We start from the raw sequence: 19,928 nt of genomic DNA on the forward strand, positions 1-19,928 counted from the left end.
TGAAATGTTCTATGAGCAGGGCCTGGCTGTAAACAAGTTCTTGAGCTTAGTCCAGTTACCCTGGGTAAACATAGTACCTTTGCTTTCCTTAGTCCAGTTACCCTGGGTAAACATAGTACCTTTCCTTTCCTTAGTCCAGTTACCCTGGGTAAACATGGTACCTTTCCTTTCCTTAGTCCAGTTACCCTGGGTAAACATAGTACCTTTCCTTTCCTTAGTCCAGTTACCCTGGGTAAACATAGTACCTTTCCTTTCCTTAGTCCAGTTACCCTGGGTAAACATAGTACCTTTCCTTTCCTTAGTCCAGTTACCCTGGGTAAACATGGTACCTTTCCTTTCCTTAGTCCAGTTACCCTGGGTAAACATAGTAGGCCTACCTTTCCTTTCCGTGCGTGCGTGCGTGCGTGCGTGGCGTGGCGTGTGGCGTGTCCGTGGTCTAGCACAATGTCATGCAAATAAACGGGAGGCAGCAGCTGTGTGTGACGGCACCACCGTCAGGATTAAAGGAACAATTGCAGACTGAAAAAAAAGAAGAAAGAGCATGCTGTGCGTGCATGTGTGTGGTGGGGGTTGGTGGGACTATGTCTGTTTACTTCAGATTAGAATAACCCATTGGAGGAGAATAATGTTGTCCAAAAATAACATTCAACGTCCAAAAAAATGGGCCACCATGTGGGGCTGTCTGGAAACATTTATTCAGAATGAGTTGACATTGGAGACAAAGAGCACGAACAGAGTCCCCGTTTAATCACTATACTATAGACAAATAGACCAGTAAGACGAGGGCTGGCGCCTTGGCATGGGGGGGGGGGGGGGGGGGGTCAGATCAACATATGGAATGAATTCTGTACTGGCCATACGCAGACCCGAATAGTTCTGATGATCCTCATGGGGGCTATCCGCAGCCCCGCCTCCCCCCCCCCAGCGGTGAAAAAAAAGAAGTTGATGTTTTCTCGCGTTTACGCTGATATAATGACGTGAAGCTAGCGGAAAGGCATTTACGTGGATTTCATGTGTCCCGACCTAGACCTAGAATGCCCGTGATCATTTAATTATACTTCGTACTAGTCTATATATATGATATATAAATGCCGAGTGCACTTGCATGCCTATGCATGCATTCTAGAGGCAAGTCCCATAAGGAAACTGCCCCTGCAAGCGACACCTTTTTATTTATTTATTAGGATATTTCTATAGCATGCGCGATTGCGCTGCTCACTTGACAGCCTTCTCTAGGCTACTCGCAGTGCAACGCGTTGTGAGCTTGTAGATCGGCTCCCGTGGACTCGCGGTGCATGTTAAAAAACAAACTCACAATTATAATAAGAACATTATAGGCCTACACTTATCTGCATTCTGCACTGTACGAATCCAACGTTGTTTAGTGTTGTTTAGTGAGTCAGTTCTCTGACTGTCGGTGTGTGTGTGTGTGTGTGTGTGTGTGTGTGTGTGGGGCGGACAGCAGCATGAACCGAGTCCGCTGAACCGAGTCCAATCTGGGTGAAATTTACATTGGAAAATTAATATAACGGCGCGGTGAGCCCGGCAAGGACAGAACACGGCGACGGCCCGATAAAAGTGCCGTTGGAATAGTAGCTTATTCGGCAGGTTTAAGCGGCGACAGGCTGGCATCACTGGAGAACTGTAGCTTCCTCTGTCTGGACGAAGCGACCCTTCTTAGCTGGTGGTGGTTTCATTGTGAATGAAGTAAGCATCACACTGACACTGTACTGTATATATTTATACATACCTGGCTAGGTGAAAACAAAAGAAACCTGATTAGCATTTGAGTACTTGGTGGCCGCACCCAACCCATTTTAACACCTCTGAACAGCCAGTGGAGAGGTTCACATTTTCGGAATGTAACATAGTATGCAGTCTGTGACAGAGTCAGAAAATCTGTAATGTAACTAATGTTAATATAAAATGTCCACGAAAATGTTCATGGGGGCTAAAAGGGGCTATTTAATTCTTCATGGGGGCTATAGCCCCATAGCCCCCACAGACTCGACGTCGTTGGGCCATATATGGAGCGTGTCTTGAGTGTACAGGGTTTGATGAGGTCCCAGATCAACATATCGAATGTCAGAACAGGTCAGCTCCATAATTATATGGAGATCTTAAGGGTGGCAGCGGTGGCAGTGTCTTGAGTGTACAGGGTTTGATGAGGGCCCAGGTATAGGGCCGGGGCCTTAATTTTCGGGCTCATGTTGAGAACTCTTATAGTTTTCGCCGGCTGCCGGGCGCAGCTGCACTAATGTAGTGTAAGTGTAAGTGTAGTGTAATGAATGTACAGGTATCAGTCAAAATAAAAGGGAAGACATCAAAGAGGAAGGACGGGTGGGGCAGGAGTAACATTATGGAATGTAACTAATGTTAGAACAGGTTGGCTCCATATATCTATTTTTAAGGTCAGCAATTCTTGTACGTTAGTTTTGAGTTTGGGTATATAGAGCGCCGCAGTCCCTCCCCCTTTCAGAAAAACGAGTGGCCCGGGAAATGAAAACCCCAATGCATTCTCCCATCGGCACTTCTTATTTAATTTATTTAAAGACGGTTACGCCGCGGACAAAGCCAACTCGGATCGTGACAAATCATGACAATGAACACAATGTTTTGGGCCGATCAAATAATTTATAAGACGAAAGACAAAACAAATAGTGTCGTCTCCTGACTTTCTTTTCTTCTTTCTAATGATTTGATCGGCCCAAAACATTGTGTTCATCGTCATGATAATCTGTCACGATCCGAGTTGGCTTTGTCCGCGGCGTAACCGTCTTTAAATAAATTAAATAAGAAGTGCCGATGGGAGAATGCATTGGGTTTTCATTTCCTGGGCCACTCGTTTTTCTGAAAGGGGGAGGGACTGCGGCGCTCTATAGGGAGAACATGATGGGGTCAACCCTATTCCCTAGGCTATATTCCCAAGGTTCTATGTTATGCGGGACTCCCATACTGAGTACTGAGAAACTATACTCTCTGGCCTTGACAGCTCATCCAAACTAAAACAGAAAATCTGATTGCATTAAAGATGGAGTGCCACCATTCTTTTCCACCCTAAAACATGATCATCAGGTATTTTTACAATATAATGCTAACACCAAAATGGGTTCCCGCCCCAAAATGGGTTAAGGCAACCAGCCGGTTCCACGCGCTGCACAAGGTGCCCTTTTTTTTCACTTGAGCACCTGCCCCCTCTAAATGTCTGTGCACGCCACTGTGCGTCATTGAAACAAAACTATGTGTATATCATAAGAATATATACAAGAAGATGCAAGAAGAAGCTTTCAAACACCATTTAAACATAATCATGTTTTCTTCACACACATGTATGAAACATTTGTGTGTTGCCTCTTCTCAAAGTTCACTTTCATGCTTCATGAATGATCCTCATTAGTATAAGGCGGTCTCATTTTCACCTCACATCTGAGCCAGCTGCGGGGCCAGCCTGGCACCGACCGCTTGGCACTGCCTGCCTGCCCTATGCTGGCACTGTCACTGCATGGGTAAAGTAAAGTGCCTGCTGCTCCTCCCCTGAACACTGTCTGTCTGTCACTTTCTTTCTTTGCTTGCGGGAAGTATACATTTTGTGAAGTGAAAAACACAGAGGCCATTATAAAACAACAGAGAGCAGGCAAGTTTGTATAGCTATATCTTATACTGTATACCGCGTCGTGCCATGAAAAGTGACTTGAAATAGGACAATGGCCCGGTTTCCCAAAGGACACCTCTTACACCATGGTGTAAGAGGCCTCAGGTCTGCCATTCTGAAATTGAATTTAATAATATTTGGACTGCTGGATATATATATATATATATGAGACAAAAAAGGGACTCCTGCACATCCAAAAAGACCCGTAGGAGGTGCAAGTCTATAGTTAGCAGGCATAGACATCAAAAAAGAGAAAAAACCTTCCAAGGAAGGGACTGCACACTCCAGGGAACAGAGACGGACAACTTACTGCATCAAACGTATTTATTAGCACGACGCGTTTCGCCGTGAGCTTCGTCAGGTGCGCTATATATATATATATATATATATATATATTATTATTTCTTTTTAGAGTAAAGAGAGCCTACTGTCAGCTGTCCAGCAGTCCAAATATCTTTTTATTCAATTTCAGAATGGTAGACCTGAAGCCTATACCATACCAGGCCTGAGGACTATTATACCATACCATTTGCGTGGCACATCTATGCACGGAATGTCTATGTTCACAGGCTTCTGCGTGCAGCCTAGAGGAGCAACTGAGCATGTGCAAGCAACACCACTTCTGACAACATGTTGTAAGAGGTGTCCTTTGGGAAACCGGGCCAGTGACATGAGACTCCCTACAGAAGTATAAGAGAGACTATACGAGTCCATCCAGGCAGGAAGGGACATCATCACACCAGGTGTACAGATGTCCTGTAGCAACTCAATCAGCCGTGGTATAGACAAAGACTTGTACGCATGAATAGGAAAATTAACCTTTGAATTATAGTCTCTGAGTCAGACTTATATCTTGAAAAGTAAAGCTGTGATATAGCCTAGGGGAGAGATGTGAAGTTCAAATCAATTAAAAAAAAATATATATATATATTGTGGGAGGTCGGGTGGGAAATACAACTCAGAGTGCAGTTTCAGGGGTTAGACACACGATGGCGCCCCTTGCTTTATTTCTCCAACAGGTTCAAACAAAGTCAGTTTTCACAAACAGAACTCAGACAGTAATATTCTTTGCATGAGGTCCCGGCTCCGAGGCGGGAGTCGTCACTGCAGAGGATGAGAGGGGATGTTAGCATACGGTCAGAGCACAAGGTAAGTACAAAGTTGGGGCCTGAGACACCCGGTCTAGGCAGTCTACCAACTGGACCTTTGTATAACTCTTTCTCTTCTTCTTTTCCAGGTTCCAGAGGAGGCCAGGAGGCTCCCCCGGAGGTAGGTAAGGGGGTGCGTATCTTTCTCTATCCACAAGGCACAGAAGAGTACTTTAGAGTAGAAGTACTCGGATACGGGGTGGTGAGTAATTAGAGTAAAAGTACTTGGTATGGTACCGGGCGGGGATGGTACGGAGGGCCCCTTAGGCTCGGCCAACAGGAAGATACACAAGCATTTATATTCTTATTTCTCTCTATCTACTGGGTGGCCGTGTCGGTACGACAACGGCAGTCAGGGGGTTAACACAAAGTAAGCGCTCTAGTTTCTAACGGTCTTCTTTCACCGGGCCTGGCGGCGCAAGCCAACTTAAAGTCTCTTCAAGGGTGAAATAAACATAACACGGGCCTGTCTTCTTTCACAGGGTGTACGTGACACTTTATCTAGAGCCTGCTAGCTTCCATTAGTCTCTACGGGGTTATCTTCATTCAACAATCTTCAGTGTACAACACCACGGTGACACTCTTCATTCACAGTCTTCATTTAGCATCGACAGGGTGACTTCCTTCATTCACAATCTTCGTTATTATCCTTAGCTGCTCATTTGCCACTATGAGTGCCTCTTCTTAATAACACGGGTGATAGATAGTGAACGGTTTGTCTTACTGCGACCTTATGGAGCTGTGGGGCTGCCGTTTCCATACGGGGGTCCCGTCTTCCGCACTCGTCCCCGATACGAGCCAGGTGGGTCTCCAGTATGCATGCGGCTCTCCGTGTATACTTGTCTATGGGGGGCACACGCTCCTGCGTGTGCTTCCAGCCCCACTCCTACAAGCCTGGTGATGTGAGAATATAAGAGAGCAATTGAGTGGTGATACAAACAATCAAACAATAAACATAGTCCATACGTGAGAGTCCATAAGTGAGAGGAGTGTGGACTTACCATCCAACGCCGAGTGGACGGCATATGCTGCGCGAGCGTCTGTGTGTAGCAGGGATCTGATACTGCTAGGTGCGCAGGCTGTTTATAAAGGGCGCGGCTGACAGGCTGCGGCTGTCCTTAATTGCTAACCAGGGCGGCGGCCGGAATGAGGCGCAGCTGATTTAGAATTGCTCTGGGATAATACACTGAGTCTATGACCCGGCCATGGGCGTGCCTGGTTGTCATGGTAACTCGCCCCTCCCCCTGAGGTGAGACCTGACAGACTCCACACACTCCCCCCCTAAGTTTCTTGCTACCGCAAGGAGCTTGACTACTTCCCTCGTCTTCGTACAGTCTTGAGAGCGCGTCCGCGTGTTTCATCTTGGTCCCGGGCCGGTGCTCTATCTCGAACTTGTAGCTCTGGAGCTCGACGAACCAGCGGGTGACACGGTCGTTGCGGTCTTTGTTCGCCGCCATCCACTTGAGTGGCGCGTGGTCGGTCACGAGGGTGAACTGTCTGCCCCATAAGTAGTACCGGAGGTGATGGATGGCCCATTTCACGGCCAGGCACTCCTTCTCGACAGTGGAGTAGTTACGCTCGTGCTTCAGCAGCTTCCTGCTGATGTACAGTACGGGATGCTCATCTCCGTCTAGCGGCTGGGACAGGACAGCGCCGACCCCGGTGTTGGACGCATCCGTGGCGAGGATGAAGGGCCTTGTGAAGTCCGGCGCCACGAGCACCGGCTCGCTGCACAGGGCGGTCTTCAACGTGCGGAAGGCTTCGTCCGCCTCGTCCGTCCACTGGACGTGGTGGGGAAGGTTCTTCTTGGTCAAGTCGTGGAGGGGGGCCGCGATCGTGGCGAAGTTCTGGACGAACTTCTGGTAATAGGCGATCAGGCCGAGGAAGGACTTGACCTGCTTCTTGGTCACCGGGCGTGGCCAGGTCTGGATCTTCTCCACCTTCCTCGTCTGTGGTCGGATGCACCCTCGGCCGATGGTGTAGCCGAGGTAGTCCGTCTCGGTCCAACCAATGCGGCACTTCTTTGCGTTGGCGGTCAGGCCGGCCGCCCGTAGGGTGGCTAGGACTGTGTCGACCCGCTCCAGGTGCTGTCCCCAGGTGGCGCTGTGGATGATTACATCGTCCAGGTAGGCCGCCGCGAAGGCCTGGTGGGGTCGCAGTATCCGGTCCATCAGCCGTTGGAACGTGGCGGGGGCCCCGTGTACTCCGAAGGGCATCACTCGGTACTGGAAGAGTCCATCGGGAGTGATGAAGGCCGTCTTCTGCTTGGCTCTCTCCGTGAGGGGAACCTGCCAGTACCCTTTAGTCAGGTCGAGGGTACTGATGAACCGGGCGGGCCCCAGCCGGTCAATCAGCTCATCGACGCGGGCCATGGGATACGCGTCGAACACGGAGATCTCATTTAACTTCCGGAAATCATTGCAGAAGCGGAGTGTGCCGTCGGGTTTGGGGACAATCACGATCGGGCTCGACCAGGCACTGTGGGACTCCTCGATGACCCCCAGCTCGAGCATCTTCTGGACCTCTTCTCTGATTGCCTTCCTTCGTGCCTCCGGGATCCGGTACGGCCGTAGTCTCACTACCTGGCCGTTAGGGGTGTCGATGTCATGCTTTAGCACGGAGGTGTGGCCCGGTAACTCTGAGAATACGTCGCGGTTCCGATCGAGTAGCTCCCGCAAGTCCTGTGTCTGCTGGGGCGTCAGATCCTCACCAAGGGCCACGGCCGGGGCCTGCGGGGAGACAAAGGTTACTAAAGCGGGTAGGGGCACTTCCTCCGGCGTATGCCACCGTTTCAGTATGTTCACGTGGTAGATCTGGTGTCCGCGTCTTCTACCTGGCTGACTCACCCGGTAGTTCACGTCTCCTTTCCTCTCTACGACTTCATATGGGCCCTTCCATCGGGCCAGGAACTTACATTCGCTGGTGGGGACCAACACCAGCACTTTATCGCCGGGGGCGAACTCTCGGATCTTGGCACCCTTATTGTAGGTGCGCGCCTGGGCCGTCTGGGCTGCGGCCATGTGCTCTCTTACGATGGGCCAGATGCGTTTGGCGCGCTCCTGGAGCGCGTCGACGTGTTCGATGACGCTGCGGAGGGGGGACGGCTGGCTCTCCCAGGCTTCTTTAGCCAGGTCGAGGAGGCCACGCGGTTTCCTCCCGTACAGGAGCTCAAAGGGCGAAAACCCGGTTGACGCTTGGGGTACTTCGCGAATGGCGAAGAGTACAAACGGGATGAGGCGGTCCCAGTCTTTGGCGTCCTCTTCCGTGACGCGTTTTAACATTTTCTTTAGCGTTTGGTTGAACCGTTCGACCAAACCATCCGTCTCAGGGTGGTAGGCGGAGGTCCGTATACGCTTGACCTTCAGCCATTTATACAGGGATGCTAGGACTCTGGACATGAAGCACGTGCCCTGGTCGGTCAGGATTTCGTCCGCTATGCCGACGTGGCTGAATAGCATCAGCAGCTCGTGGGCGATGGCCCGGGCGTTGGCGGTGCGGAGGGGGATGGCCTCCGGATAGCGCGTCGCATAATCCATGATGACTAGGATGTACCGGTGGCCCCGGGCGGACTTAGGGAGGGGTCCGACAATATCCATGGCGATACGGGAGAACGGTACATCGATAATTGGCATTGGAATTAGGGGGCTATGGGGCACGCCGCGGGGGGCGGTTAGCTGACACTCGGCACAGGAGCGGCAAAACTCCTCAATGGCCTTCTTAACGCCTGGCCAATAGAAGCGGGCGGCGACCCGGTCGTAAGTCTTTTGTACGGCCAGGTGGGCCCCTAACTGGTGGGAGTGGGCGAGATACATTACTCGGGACACATACGGTTTGGGGACGAGTAATTGTTCGACGACCTCCCCAGCGGGGTCCTTGCAAGCGCGGTACAGCAAGTCGTGTTGGACGAAGAAGTGTGGGAAAGGTTTCTCACTCACCCCCGGGTTCAGCTTCCCGTCGACGGCCACGACGTTCCGCCTGGCGCCAGCCAGGTTGGGGTCGGCCCACTGAGCGGTGGCGAACGATCCTTGCCGCCGGGGGGGCGGCGCGTCTATTCTGGGGAACTCTAGGAACGGGTCTTCACCGAGGGCCGGCGTGTCGTCGGCGTCGGAGGCCTCCGCTTCTTCCGGCCCGGGTTCTGGCTGGGGACTTCCTCGGCCGCTGCTGGTGGACGAGGTCCCGTCTTCGCGGAGGGCGGGGCAGGCGACGAGGGGTACGCTACTTCGGCGGCGTCGGCGGCGCCGCGTCCTGGGGGGCCCTCGTCGTCCCGGGTTCCAGTATTTCTCGAACAGCGGACAGTCCGTTCCGATCAAGAGGGGGACGGGGAGTTCGGGGACCACTCCGGCGGCGACCAACGCGGAGCCACGGGGGGTCTGTACGGTCACGTGGGCGACGGGGTACCGCCGGACATCTCCGTGGACACACGTGACCGGGATGGTGGGTCCATTGGTGGCGGAGGCGAGGTCACCCCGGACCAGCGTCACCACGCTGCCTGAGTCCAGCAAGGCATGGGTGTCGGTCCCATCAACCCGGGCGGGGAGGGTGGTCTGTCGTCGGCTCTCACTTCCGGTGTGGAGGCAGGGGCGGGGCCCTCTCATGCTGTCCGCGGAGGGCATGGAGACATCGGGGCCGGGGGGCCGCTCTGGGCAGGCCCAGGACAGGTGGTCCTCCCGATTACAGACGTAGCACCTGCGGATCCGCGGGCTGCGGTCGGGGGGGCCGGAGGCACGGGGCCGGACCGGGGCCGGCGGGGTCGGCGGGGCTGGTCGGCGTCGGTCTCGGCGGTCGTCTGTCTTGGGGACGGCGTCGCTCTTGGTCTGGCGGAGCATATCCGAGCAGACGTGGTGGTTCTCCAGGAGGGCGATCAGGGCGTCCACGGATGTGGGGCTGACTCGGGCAACATATTTCTTGGCGTCGGATGGCAGGGCACGGACACACCGGTCTATGACTAATCTCTCAATCCACGGGGTCTCTCCGCCCGTGGTCAGCCAGCTCTGCGTCAGGCGGTAGAGGTCGGCGACCTGAGCGCGAGGGGGCTGGGCCTGCTGATAGGCCCACATGTGGTACCGCTGGGCCCGGGCGGGCAGGCTGTAGCCGAGGGTGGACAAGATGGCGGCCTTCAGCGTCTCGTAGTCTCGAGCGTCTCTGGCGGGAAGGTCCCGACATGCGCGTTGAGCCTCTCCCGAGAGGTAGGGCGCCAGTATGCCGGCCCAGTCGGCGGCGGGCCACTGCTCGCGGTCGGCGGTGCGTTCGAAGAGTTCGAGGTACGCCTCGATGTCATCCTCGGGGGTCTGCTTGGAGAGGACGGCGTTGGGGGTCCTAGGGACATCACCGTGTCGGTCTAGCCTGCGGACAACTTCACGCACAGCGTTCTGTAGTTCAGTCTGACTTCGGAGAAGGGCGGCCAATTCGGGGCTGGCCATGTTTAGGCGGTGGTTGAGATCAGATGAGTACCCACATTCTCCACCATATGTGGGAGGTCGGGTGGGAAATACAACTCAGAGTGCAGTTTCAGGGGTTAGACACACGATGGCGCCCCTTGCTTTATTTCTCCAACAGGTTCAAACAAAGTCAGTTTTCACAAACAGAACTCAGACAGTAATATTCTTTGCATGAGGTCCCGGCTCCGAGGCGGGAGTCGTCACTGCAGAGGATGAGAGGGGATGTTAGCATACGGTCAGAGCACAAGGTAAGTACAAAGTTGGGGCCTGAGACACCCGGTCTAGGCAGTCTACCAACTGGACCTTTGTATAACTCTTTCTCTTCTTCTTTTCCAGGTTCCAGAGGAGGCCAGGAGGCTCCCCCGGAGGTAGGTAAGGGGGTGCGTATCTTTCTCTATCCACAAGGCACAGAAGAGTACTTTAGAGTAGAAGTACTCGGATACGGGGTGGTGAGTAATTAGAGTAAAAGTACTTGGTATGGTACCGGGCGGGGATGGTACGGAGGGCCCCTTAGGCTCGGCCAACAGGAAGATACACAAGCATTTATATTCTTATTTCTCTCTATCTACTGGGTGGCCGTGTCGGTACGACAACGGCAGTCAGGGGGTTAACACAAAGTAAGCGCTCTAGTTTCTAACGGTCTTCTTTCACCGGGCCTGGCGGCGCAAGCCAACTTAAAGTCTCTTCAAGGGTGAAATAAACATAACACGGGCCTGTCTTCTTTCACAGGGTGTACGTGACACTTTATCTAGAGCCTGCTAGCTTCCATTAGTCTCTACGGGGTTATCTTCATTCAACAATCTTCAGTGTACAACACCACGGTGACACTCTTCATTCACAGTCTTCATTTAGCATCGACAGGGTGACTTCCTTCATTCACAATCTTCGTTATTATCCTTAGCTGCTCATTTGCCACTATGAGTGCCTCTTCTTAATAACACGGGTGATAGATAGTGAACGGTTTGTCTTACTGCGACCTTATGGAGCTGTGGGGCTGCCGTTTCCATACGGGGGTCCCGTCTTCCGCACTCGTCCCCGATACGAGCCAGGTGGGTCTCCAGTATGCATGCGGCTCTCCGTGTATACTTGTCTATGGGGGGCACACGCTCCTGCGTGTGCTTCCAGCCCCACTCCTACAAGCCTGGTGATGTGAGAATATAAGAGAGCAATTGAGTGGTGATACAAACAATCAAACAATAAACATAGTCCATACGTGAGAGTCCATAAGTGAGAGGAGTGTGGACTTACCATCCAACGCCGAGTGGACGGCATATGCTGCGCGAGCGTCTGTGTGTAGCAGGGATCTGATACTGCTAGGTGCGCAGGCTGTTTATAAAGGGCGCGGCTGACAGGCTGCGGCTGTCCTTAATTGCTAACCAGGGCGGCGGCCGGAATGAGGCGCAGCTGATTTAGAATTGCTCTGGGATAATACACTGAGTCTATGACCCGGCCATGGGCGTGCCTGGTTGTCATGGTAACTCGCCCCTCCCCCTGAGGTGAGACCTGACAGACTCCACAATATATATATATTTATATAAATATCCTAAATGCGCCACATCTCTGTGTGCGTGCGCATGTGTACGGTTGTAACGCACTTAACTCGAGAACCGTTTGCCCCACCGACTTCGACATACGCGTTCCACACCCCCGCAGGGAGTGCAGTGCCCGACATCGAGTCGGTCGCACCCACGGTTCTCCAGAACCACCACGAAAGGTTCTGGTCCAGGCTCTGCCAGTGGACCTAATGGGCCCAAGTCCCCTCACCTGTGCAATTTACAGCCTCAGCCAATTGATTGCCACAATCCCGCACGGTTGTCCAGAACCGCCCCAAAAACCGCAATCATTTCTAACTTGCATCGTTCCAAGTAGGCCAGCGCCCAACGGGCACCGCTCTAGTAGCCTACATATTAATAAGGGTGAAAATCTCAGATCTACTCATTGGGAGCTTATAGAACGACTATTAGTAATCAATATCAGCGCATCAAACAATGAAGTATTTAAAGATTTTAATGAATAAGTGCTTTGAACTATACATACTAATTGTTGGCCTACTATACTAGGACTCTTTATCAGGTAAACAAAAATGTTCCCAAACTCAACTCATGGCCATATACTTGCAGTGTTGCAATTAGCCTGCATCCTGCATCCTTAGGCACAATAAATTGATAAAGGACGCAATCATATCACATTTACATTTTGGCTTTAATGCCTGGTCCTTATCCACGGCCTAAGCAATTTACAATTTAGGCATTTAGCAGACGCTCTTAATCCAGAGCGATTTACATTAATAAGCAAGAACAAAAAAGCATGGGAATACATCACATAAAAACATTTATCAAGAAACATGCGTAAGCTAAGAAAGTAACAGTGGAATATCTATATAATGAAGCTATACATATATAAACTATACATCTATACTACTATGCTATACATATGTACTATGACGTGCTATGACTACATACAATGCAATTATAGTGCTGTCTACATAACATGCTATAAGTCTGTATCAAATGCTATCTAAGTCTACAGAAATGCTATCTAAGGGGGTGGGGTAAGTGCTATGGGCCATGGTGGAGTCTGAAAAGGTGGGTTTTCAGACTACGGCGGAAGATTGGGAGTGATGCTGCAGTTCTGACTGCAATGGGAAGTGCATTCCACAGTTTTGGAGCCAGAAGGGAGAAGAGTTTGGGACGTGTGGAGCGTTGTCCCTAAATCCACGTAAAAAAGAAAATCCACAGACGTCCGCATCAGACCACATAGAAATCGTCACAGAAACACAATCAAAATGATAATTAATAATAACACACGCTCAGACCAAATTCTTTAGGGTCACTTTATGTGCATAAAACAGTGGAACGTGACGTCTCTGTGCCGTGACATGACTCGCACGAGCAGGAAACGCACTGTCTCCAAGTACAACAAATGTTGTTGTTATAGTGGGGTAAATGCCACCACATTAAAATGCCCCCCAAAAAAAGGCATTACGTATATAGCCTGCTAGAGGGCAGCAGAAAATATTAGCAAGCCTATTTTCTAAACTTTTTAAACGGCTAATGATGATGATTATTAGAGCCAATGTGAATGAGCCAGTGGGGCATCATGCTTCTCTCCAGTGTGGCTGCGAGTTTAGGACTCATAATATTTCATTGCGGGACTCATTCAAATGACCACCAGTGAGTTCCAGGACTAACTACATTGAAACCCCTATTTACATCACTTGTAGGCCTAACTTGAGGATTAATATAGTCCAAACATTGGAAGGTGGTCTTTAATTATGGACATGCTTCAAGTCCACAAAGTGTCCATTTTTGCTATAATGCTGCTGGCTCCCTTGACTGGAGCCCGCGAATGTATAGTTGGCCCACATTAAACGGCATATAAATCAAGATAAAACAACAAAATATCCAAGAACGAACCGCTTTGCCTTTGTCTATGGTTTCAATGCGGATGATTGATAAAGCACTCATACCGTCACTGTAGTCAGAGGAATAGAGCTCAAATGTGCACTTTGAAGCCATTTTATCAATGTATACCCAAAGCCAAGTTAAGTATATGAGTGTGTGTGTGTGGAGAATATTTGACATTCAGCTTCTACAGAAAAGACATTAACATCAGTGAAGGTGAAAAGAACTCCCAAATGTCCTCTGTAAGCAGTATACCGGCCCTGAGCAATTAGGTGCCCCAGGCAGGATTTTTTCGTGATGCCCCCTTGAAAAATGACCATGTCCCCCTTGTGTTTCTTTTTTTGCTTGGTGGATGCCCCCCCCCTCCCCTCATGATGCCCTAGGCAACTGCCTGTTCTGCCTGATGGGAGGGCCGGCCCTTTAAAGCTATAGCGTGAAGCATGAGAACTTCCTCGCAGGGGGACTGACCCTGGGACTATATGTCACACCCTGCAGGTGAGGCAGATATACTCATAGAGATGAATAGATGCAGACAGCCACAGTAACTGCAGGGTGGAGCTGGGGAACAGTTCTCCCTCTGGTCTAACCTCTGGAGAACCTGGCCGGTAACACACTGCGTGTGTGTGTGCGTGCGTGCGTGCGTGCGTGTTCGTAGCTGCAGTGTGAACACAACGAGGGAATGAAACAAACAGAATGTATGCGTTCAATAAAAAGACAATGTGTGAAAAAAAAAGCATTTTTCTTCATCATTTCTTGTTCAGAAATATAGCCTATACCTTAATTGAAGACTATGTTGCATTAAAACTGCAACTACAATTTGTTTAAAAAGTGACATGAGCAAATATGTATCTCATCTTTCCTCTCTTCCAAGCCCACTAATAATAAAGAATAGTTACAAGTAACTAGACGGGTACTGTTAATTGAGAAACAGTGTGGGCTGAGCTATTGACGTGTCACAGGATGCTCCATGTAAAGAAAGGATGTCAAAATCCATTAACTCTTTCAAGTTGGTACATTTTTGCAGCGGACAACGTGGTTCAACATTATAGCCTTTACATACACATTTTTAAAAATCTAAATAAAAACAAAGTTACCACCTATTCGCAAAGGAGATGAAGGAGATTTGGAACGTCTGAACAAATTTGCTTCTTGGTTAAAGTATAGGGTGGAGCTAGTGTGGCAAAGTTTCGAGGATAAATGAATAAATGAAGTAGACGAGTACTCTGTTCCTGGAGAACAATGTGGGCTTGATCTCTTGATGTCTGACATGGAATGTCATGGAATTACATGTTGGTATGATATATGTGGCGGACGTATTGTGGCAAACATGACCCAGATCACAGCCTAAAATAAAAAATAAAGAGTTTAAAAAATACCCAGCAATTCCCAAAAGAGATGAGCATTTTGAATTAAACGACTACTGTACTGTAGGTGAAAGTATGGCAAAAACTAGGATAAAAGGATAAAAATGTAAGTTAAATAAAGTTACAATAAAGAATAGTGGCAATACTATCTGTAGCTGTCCCAAGAGATGGAACCAACCCACTAATACAATAACAGTTTGTGGAAAAACAGTGTGAACTTGTCTAACACAAAATGTTCCACGTCATCCATTCCTGAGCTGTCGTATGTTGTTGCAGCGAACAATTTCCTGAAATATAACCCAGGTGTTATAGCCTAAAATAACAAAATAACAAACAACAAAATATGTTTTCAAAAAATCTAAAAGTATCTTTACCCTAAGGTGATGAACGTTTTCTTCACCCATACACACACATTCACACACCGATGCCGGAGGAAACCATGCAAGGCACCAACCGCACATCAGGAGCAATTAGGAGTTTGGAGTCTTGGACACTTCGACACTAACTCTGGGGGGAGCCCGGGTTCGAGGTTCCCATGCGGTCACTCTACCCCTGAGCCACTGCCGCCCACTAATTGAGCCCACTAATACAACATAAAATGAATATAGCAATACAAATAACAATACGAATTAAAATATGTAGACACAGTTTAACCTGTTCTTCAGTCTTGGGGAGAGGTTGAAGAGGTGCTGCAATGTTGCTGCCGGGCTGCCTGGTACAGTTACGGTACTTTGAGCACCTCATAGGATTGTATAGGCTATAGGCGCCTGGTATGTTCACACCAATCCTGCCCTCCTTACCATCATGACGCAAAATATACACTACGACATAAATTGTCCGTTCATTGTCAATGGGGAAATTAATGTTTGTGTAGGACAAAGTCGAAGCTGCAGGTCCTCGATTACTCAGTGGTTAGTTTGTCCGTGGGGAAAATATAGTAATACGAAAATATCATGAAAACGCAACAATAAAAGTAATAATTAAAATCACACACTAAATAACTATGAAACTCACAGCAAAATAAACAAGGGAGAATCATCTAAACTAAACGTGCAAAAGCTCACAAAACCGAAACGCATCTTATAAGACACATCTAAAATTCCACCGGCTCACACGTGGAGGACATGTGATTCGATGGACTGCGCGACGACTCTTGAAGCATAGCCACTGCTTTCTATAGTGTGGTTGCCCAGACTATATTGTAATTGCCTCTTTTGACTTCTGATCCCTGCAGGTCATGAGATTTGAACTCATTCCTCAGGTTCGCCTTCCTCGGGCGCGCTGGCGACACTGGATGTCTCACTCTCGCCCCCTGGCGGCTGATCCTGGGGATCGGACGCTGCCTCGGAACCTACACCTAAATCTGTGCCTGGCCTCTTGCTTTGGCCTTTCTTCTCCACGGGTTTGCTGACAATCGGCTTTGGCCTCGGCCTCAGCTTTTTCCGAACGGGGAGATATAGTTTAAACTCGTCCGGAAGCTCAGCGTCTGTGTACAGCCTGTCCGAGAAATACACCCTCCTCACGCGACAGTTGGCGTGGATCTGCACGCTTAGCGTTTCAACATAGTGGGTGCCGTAGGTCTCCCGGGTGAAATCGACCAGATTGAACTGAATCTGATTCCAGCCGTCATCCAGCGCCATGGGCATGGTACAGAGGAAGGGCGACACCCGCATCTTAGACTGGTAGTTGCTCGCCCGAATCCGGCGCTTTGTATTCTTATGGTCCATTACCTGGAATTCAAAGCTGAAATACTTATTGAGGTTCTTGACGACGAAGATCAGAAAGGGAAGTTTGATGCCCAGCGTCTTCGTGGGGTCTCCGGGACATGTTATATATGTGGTACTGACGTTGGTCCCCTCCACCTCCACGACGAGTGAATGGAGGTCGTCGTCCACGACTCTTTTGACGTGACCGTAACTGGTCTTCCTGGCCCAAAACTGAAGAGGATCGCTGCCGACGCCGTACAAGATGGACAATAACCCGTTTTGAAATGTGGGCCTATACATTTTGTTTTCTATGTACTTAGTGTGACACTAGGGATTTGCTGTGAGAGTTCAGAAGTGCAGATATCCATACAGGTCTGTCGGTAACTGCACATTCTTCATTATATAGGCCTGGGGCGTGACGTAACACAAATTATAGCATAAACTCTAACCCGAAAATGGACTCCCAGTCAGCCTACAATGCGGACGCAGTGCCAGTGGTGGGAAAGGCACTACATTTCTTTACCCAAGTAAAAGTATCATACTGCATTGTAGACCTACTCTGTTAGTAGAAGTCTAATGCTAATAGCGTTGTAAGAAAGGAACCCAGCGAGAGCCTTCAGCCTACATATTGGTCCCTTTCAACGACCCAGCTTAGTAGAGATGTGTCTCACGGCAAACATTCACAAATACTAGTACTGTATTGAGGCCAAAAAAGGATGTCAAAATCCACAAACTCTTCCAAGTTAGTGCATCTTTGTATAGCGGACAGCTTGGCCAACATTATAGCCTTACATACACATTTTAAAAGTTAAATACTTTATTAATAAAATCACACACGCTTGTTGCACCCAAGTAGGTCATAAATGGCCTACTAGTGCGCAAGCAGAGCGTGCAAGTACTGGTATAACTGGCTCTCAATGGTGACGTAATAAAGATATGTTTCAGTATATGACGTGTGATCAAGTGCCCATAAATGGCCTACTAGTGCGCAAGCAGAGCGCGCAAGTACTGTCGACCGCTACGAACTTTCAAATCTCAGCCTCTCTGTGAAATAACGTATGACGTGATGAAGATATGTGTACCAATGCCAGGATATATAACTGGCTCTCAATGGTGACGTAATAAAGATATGTTTCAGTGTCGGGTGGATTAAAGGAAACCACTGCCATATCAAGCACAAATGAATCATCAGGTCATACGCAGCCACGGACAAAATGCATCGGAGCACCGGACAAACAACGTTACTTGCACGCTCTGCTTGCGCAAGTACGTTGATTAAGGGGATGAAGGAGATTTGGAAATCTGAGCTTCTTGGTTAAAGAGTACACACATCGTAAATCGGGTTTGATAAATCGTGAATCGTAAATCGGGTTTGATAAATCGTGAATCGTAAATCGGGTTTGATAAGTCGTGAATCGTAAATAGAAATCGGGTTTGATAAATCGTGAATCGTAAATCGGGTTTGATAAATCGTGAATCACGTTTGATAAATCGTAAATCGTAATTCATAAATCGTAAAGCGTGTTTGATAAATGGTAAATGGTGAATGTACTCTGTGTGTACTCTGTTCCTGGTGAACCATGTGGGCTTGATCTCTTGGTGTCTGACATGGAATGACTCTTACAAGTTGGTGTGATGTTGTGGTGGACATATTGTGGCAAACATGACCCAGATCACAGACCTAAAGTAAAAATCACACCCGTGTGAAGTGATAGGGGCACTCTTATCATTATACATCATCACACATCATCTCATGAACAACTGAATTTATGTGATTGGTTAGCCGATTTGCTCGTCTACATATGACGTACATTTTCCCTTCATTGTCAATGGTATTTAATGTTTGTGTTGTCACAAATTTACGTCATATTTGACGCACATATATGACCTATTTTCTCCTTTCATTGTCAAACAACTAGGTGAAAGTGTGGCAAAAAAGGATAAAAATATGTGAAAAAAAAGGTTACAATAAAGAATAGTGGCAATAATATCTGTGACACTCCCAAGAGATGGAACCAACCCACTAATACAATAATAGTTATAGACAGTTGGTGTTCCTGGACAAACGTGTGAGCTTGTCTAACACACGATGCTCCATGTAAAAACTGATAACGTCATCCAGTCCTGAGCTGTCATATGCCGTGTTGTTGCGGCGATGCCTGAAATATAATCCAGGCGTTATAGCCTAAAATAAAAAGGTTTAAATGTTTATGTTGCAAAATATGAGTTTTCAAAAGTCCCTTTCCCCTAAAGGTAATGAACATTTTCTAGCTGAAAGTATGACAGAGCTTAATAAATAATATATAGTGAACATAACAATTGGGCTCTTCTCAAGAGATTGAGCCCACTAATACAACATAAAATAATAATACAAATTAAAATATGTAGACAAAGCTTAACCAGAGATGTGGCAGTCTCCATGTGTGTGGCACCAGCTAAAAACACTAAAATGGGTAATATTTATAAATTAACAATAAAAATACAAACAAGTAAATAATTGGGTTAAAGTGCAGAGGTGCTTAGCTTAAAAAACAAATAGCCGACAACGCCACCTTTTAAAGAGGTCTGGTCCTCTATTAAAATCATAGAATATATAACAAGGCAACACAGGTTTGTAGGACAACCTAATTAAAACTAATACAACGGCTTCTAAAATGACAATACACAATACAAACTGCGTTACCTAATTGTATTTAAAAAAATGGCCACTAAACTAATAATGAAATAATAAAAACAAATGAATGAAACAAGCAGTGTAAAAAGGACGGGGACAGCAACGGCTGAACGACGCCACCTCACACCAGCTTCCGGCCAGGTGGAAGACGAGGAAGACGCCATTCACAGATTCGAGACAAGTGACGTTCCTACTAGCCCCGCTAGCACAAGCTCCAGGGACCACGAGTATCGGTGTCGATTGAACACCTACCGGATTGAAGACCTACCGGCGAGCCAGAGCGCTGCGCGGCGATTTATCCACGGGATAAACCGCCATCCTATCTCAACCGTTGTTTGGTATTCCACGCTGCAGTACCCCGTCTCCTCTCGTCCCCCCGTCTGTTCCCACGACCAGGGCAACCACACAGACTACAGTGATTGTCACACTTAAGTTTCATTTCTCTCTATAGAGTCACCTGACCTGCTTCATCATGCTGCTTTTTGGATTCCTCCATTCTCTGCCTTCTTGACTTTTGATCCCTGGGGTCATGAGGCTTGAAC

The 19,928-nt window shown here is 48.6% G+C and overlaps 1 protein-coding gene across 1 annotated transcript; it reads right to left on the reverse strand.

Annotated features, from left to right (window-relative positions):
* Nucleotides 1–16,256: 16,256 nt before the first annotated feature.
* Nucleotides 16,257–17,012, reverse strand: LOC308328891 (cilia- and flagella-associated protein 20-like; the record flags this gene model as incomplete). Its single annotated transcript, XM_080783003.1, has 1 exon — nt 16,257–17,012. One exon carries the CDS (start codon nt 17,010–17,012, stop codon nt 16,257–16,259), a length of 756 nt encoding a protein of 251 aa, XP_080639129.1.
* Nucleotides 17,013–19,928: the final 2,916 nt, after the last annotated feature.

This window comes from Protomyctophum bolini (assembly GCF_963924005.1).
Source record: "Protomyctophum bolini genome assembly, chromosome: 14".
NCBI classification, from domain to species: domain Eukaryota; kingdom Metazoa; phylum Chordata; class Actinopteri; order Myctophiformes; family Myctophidae; genus Protomyctophum; species Protomyctophum bolini.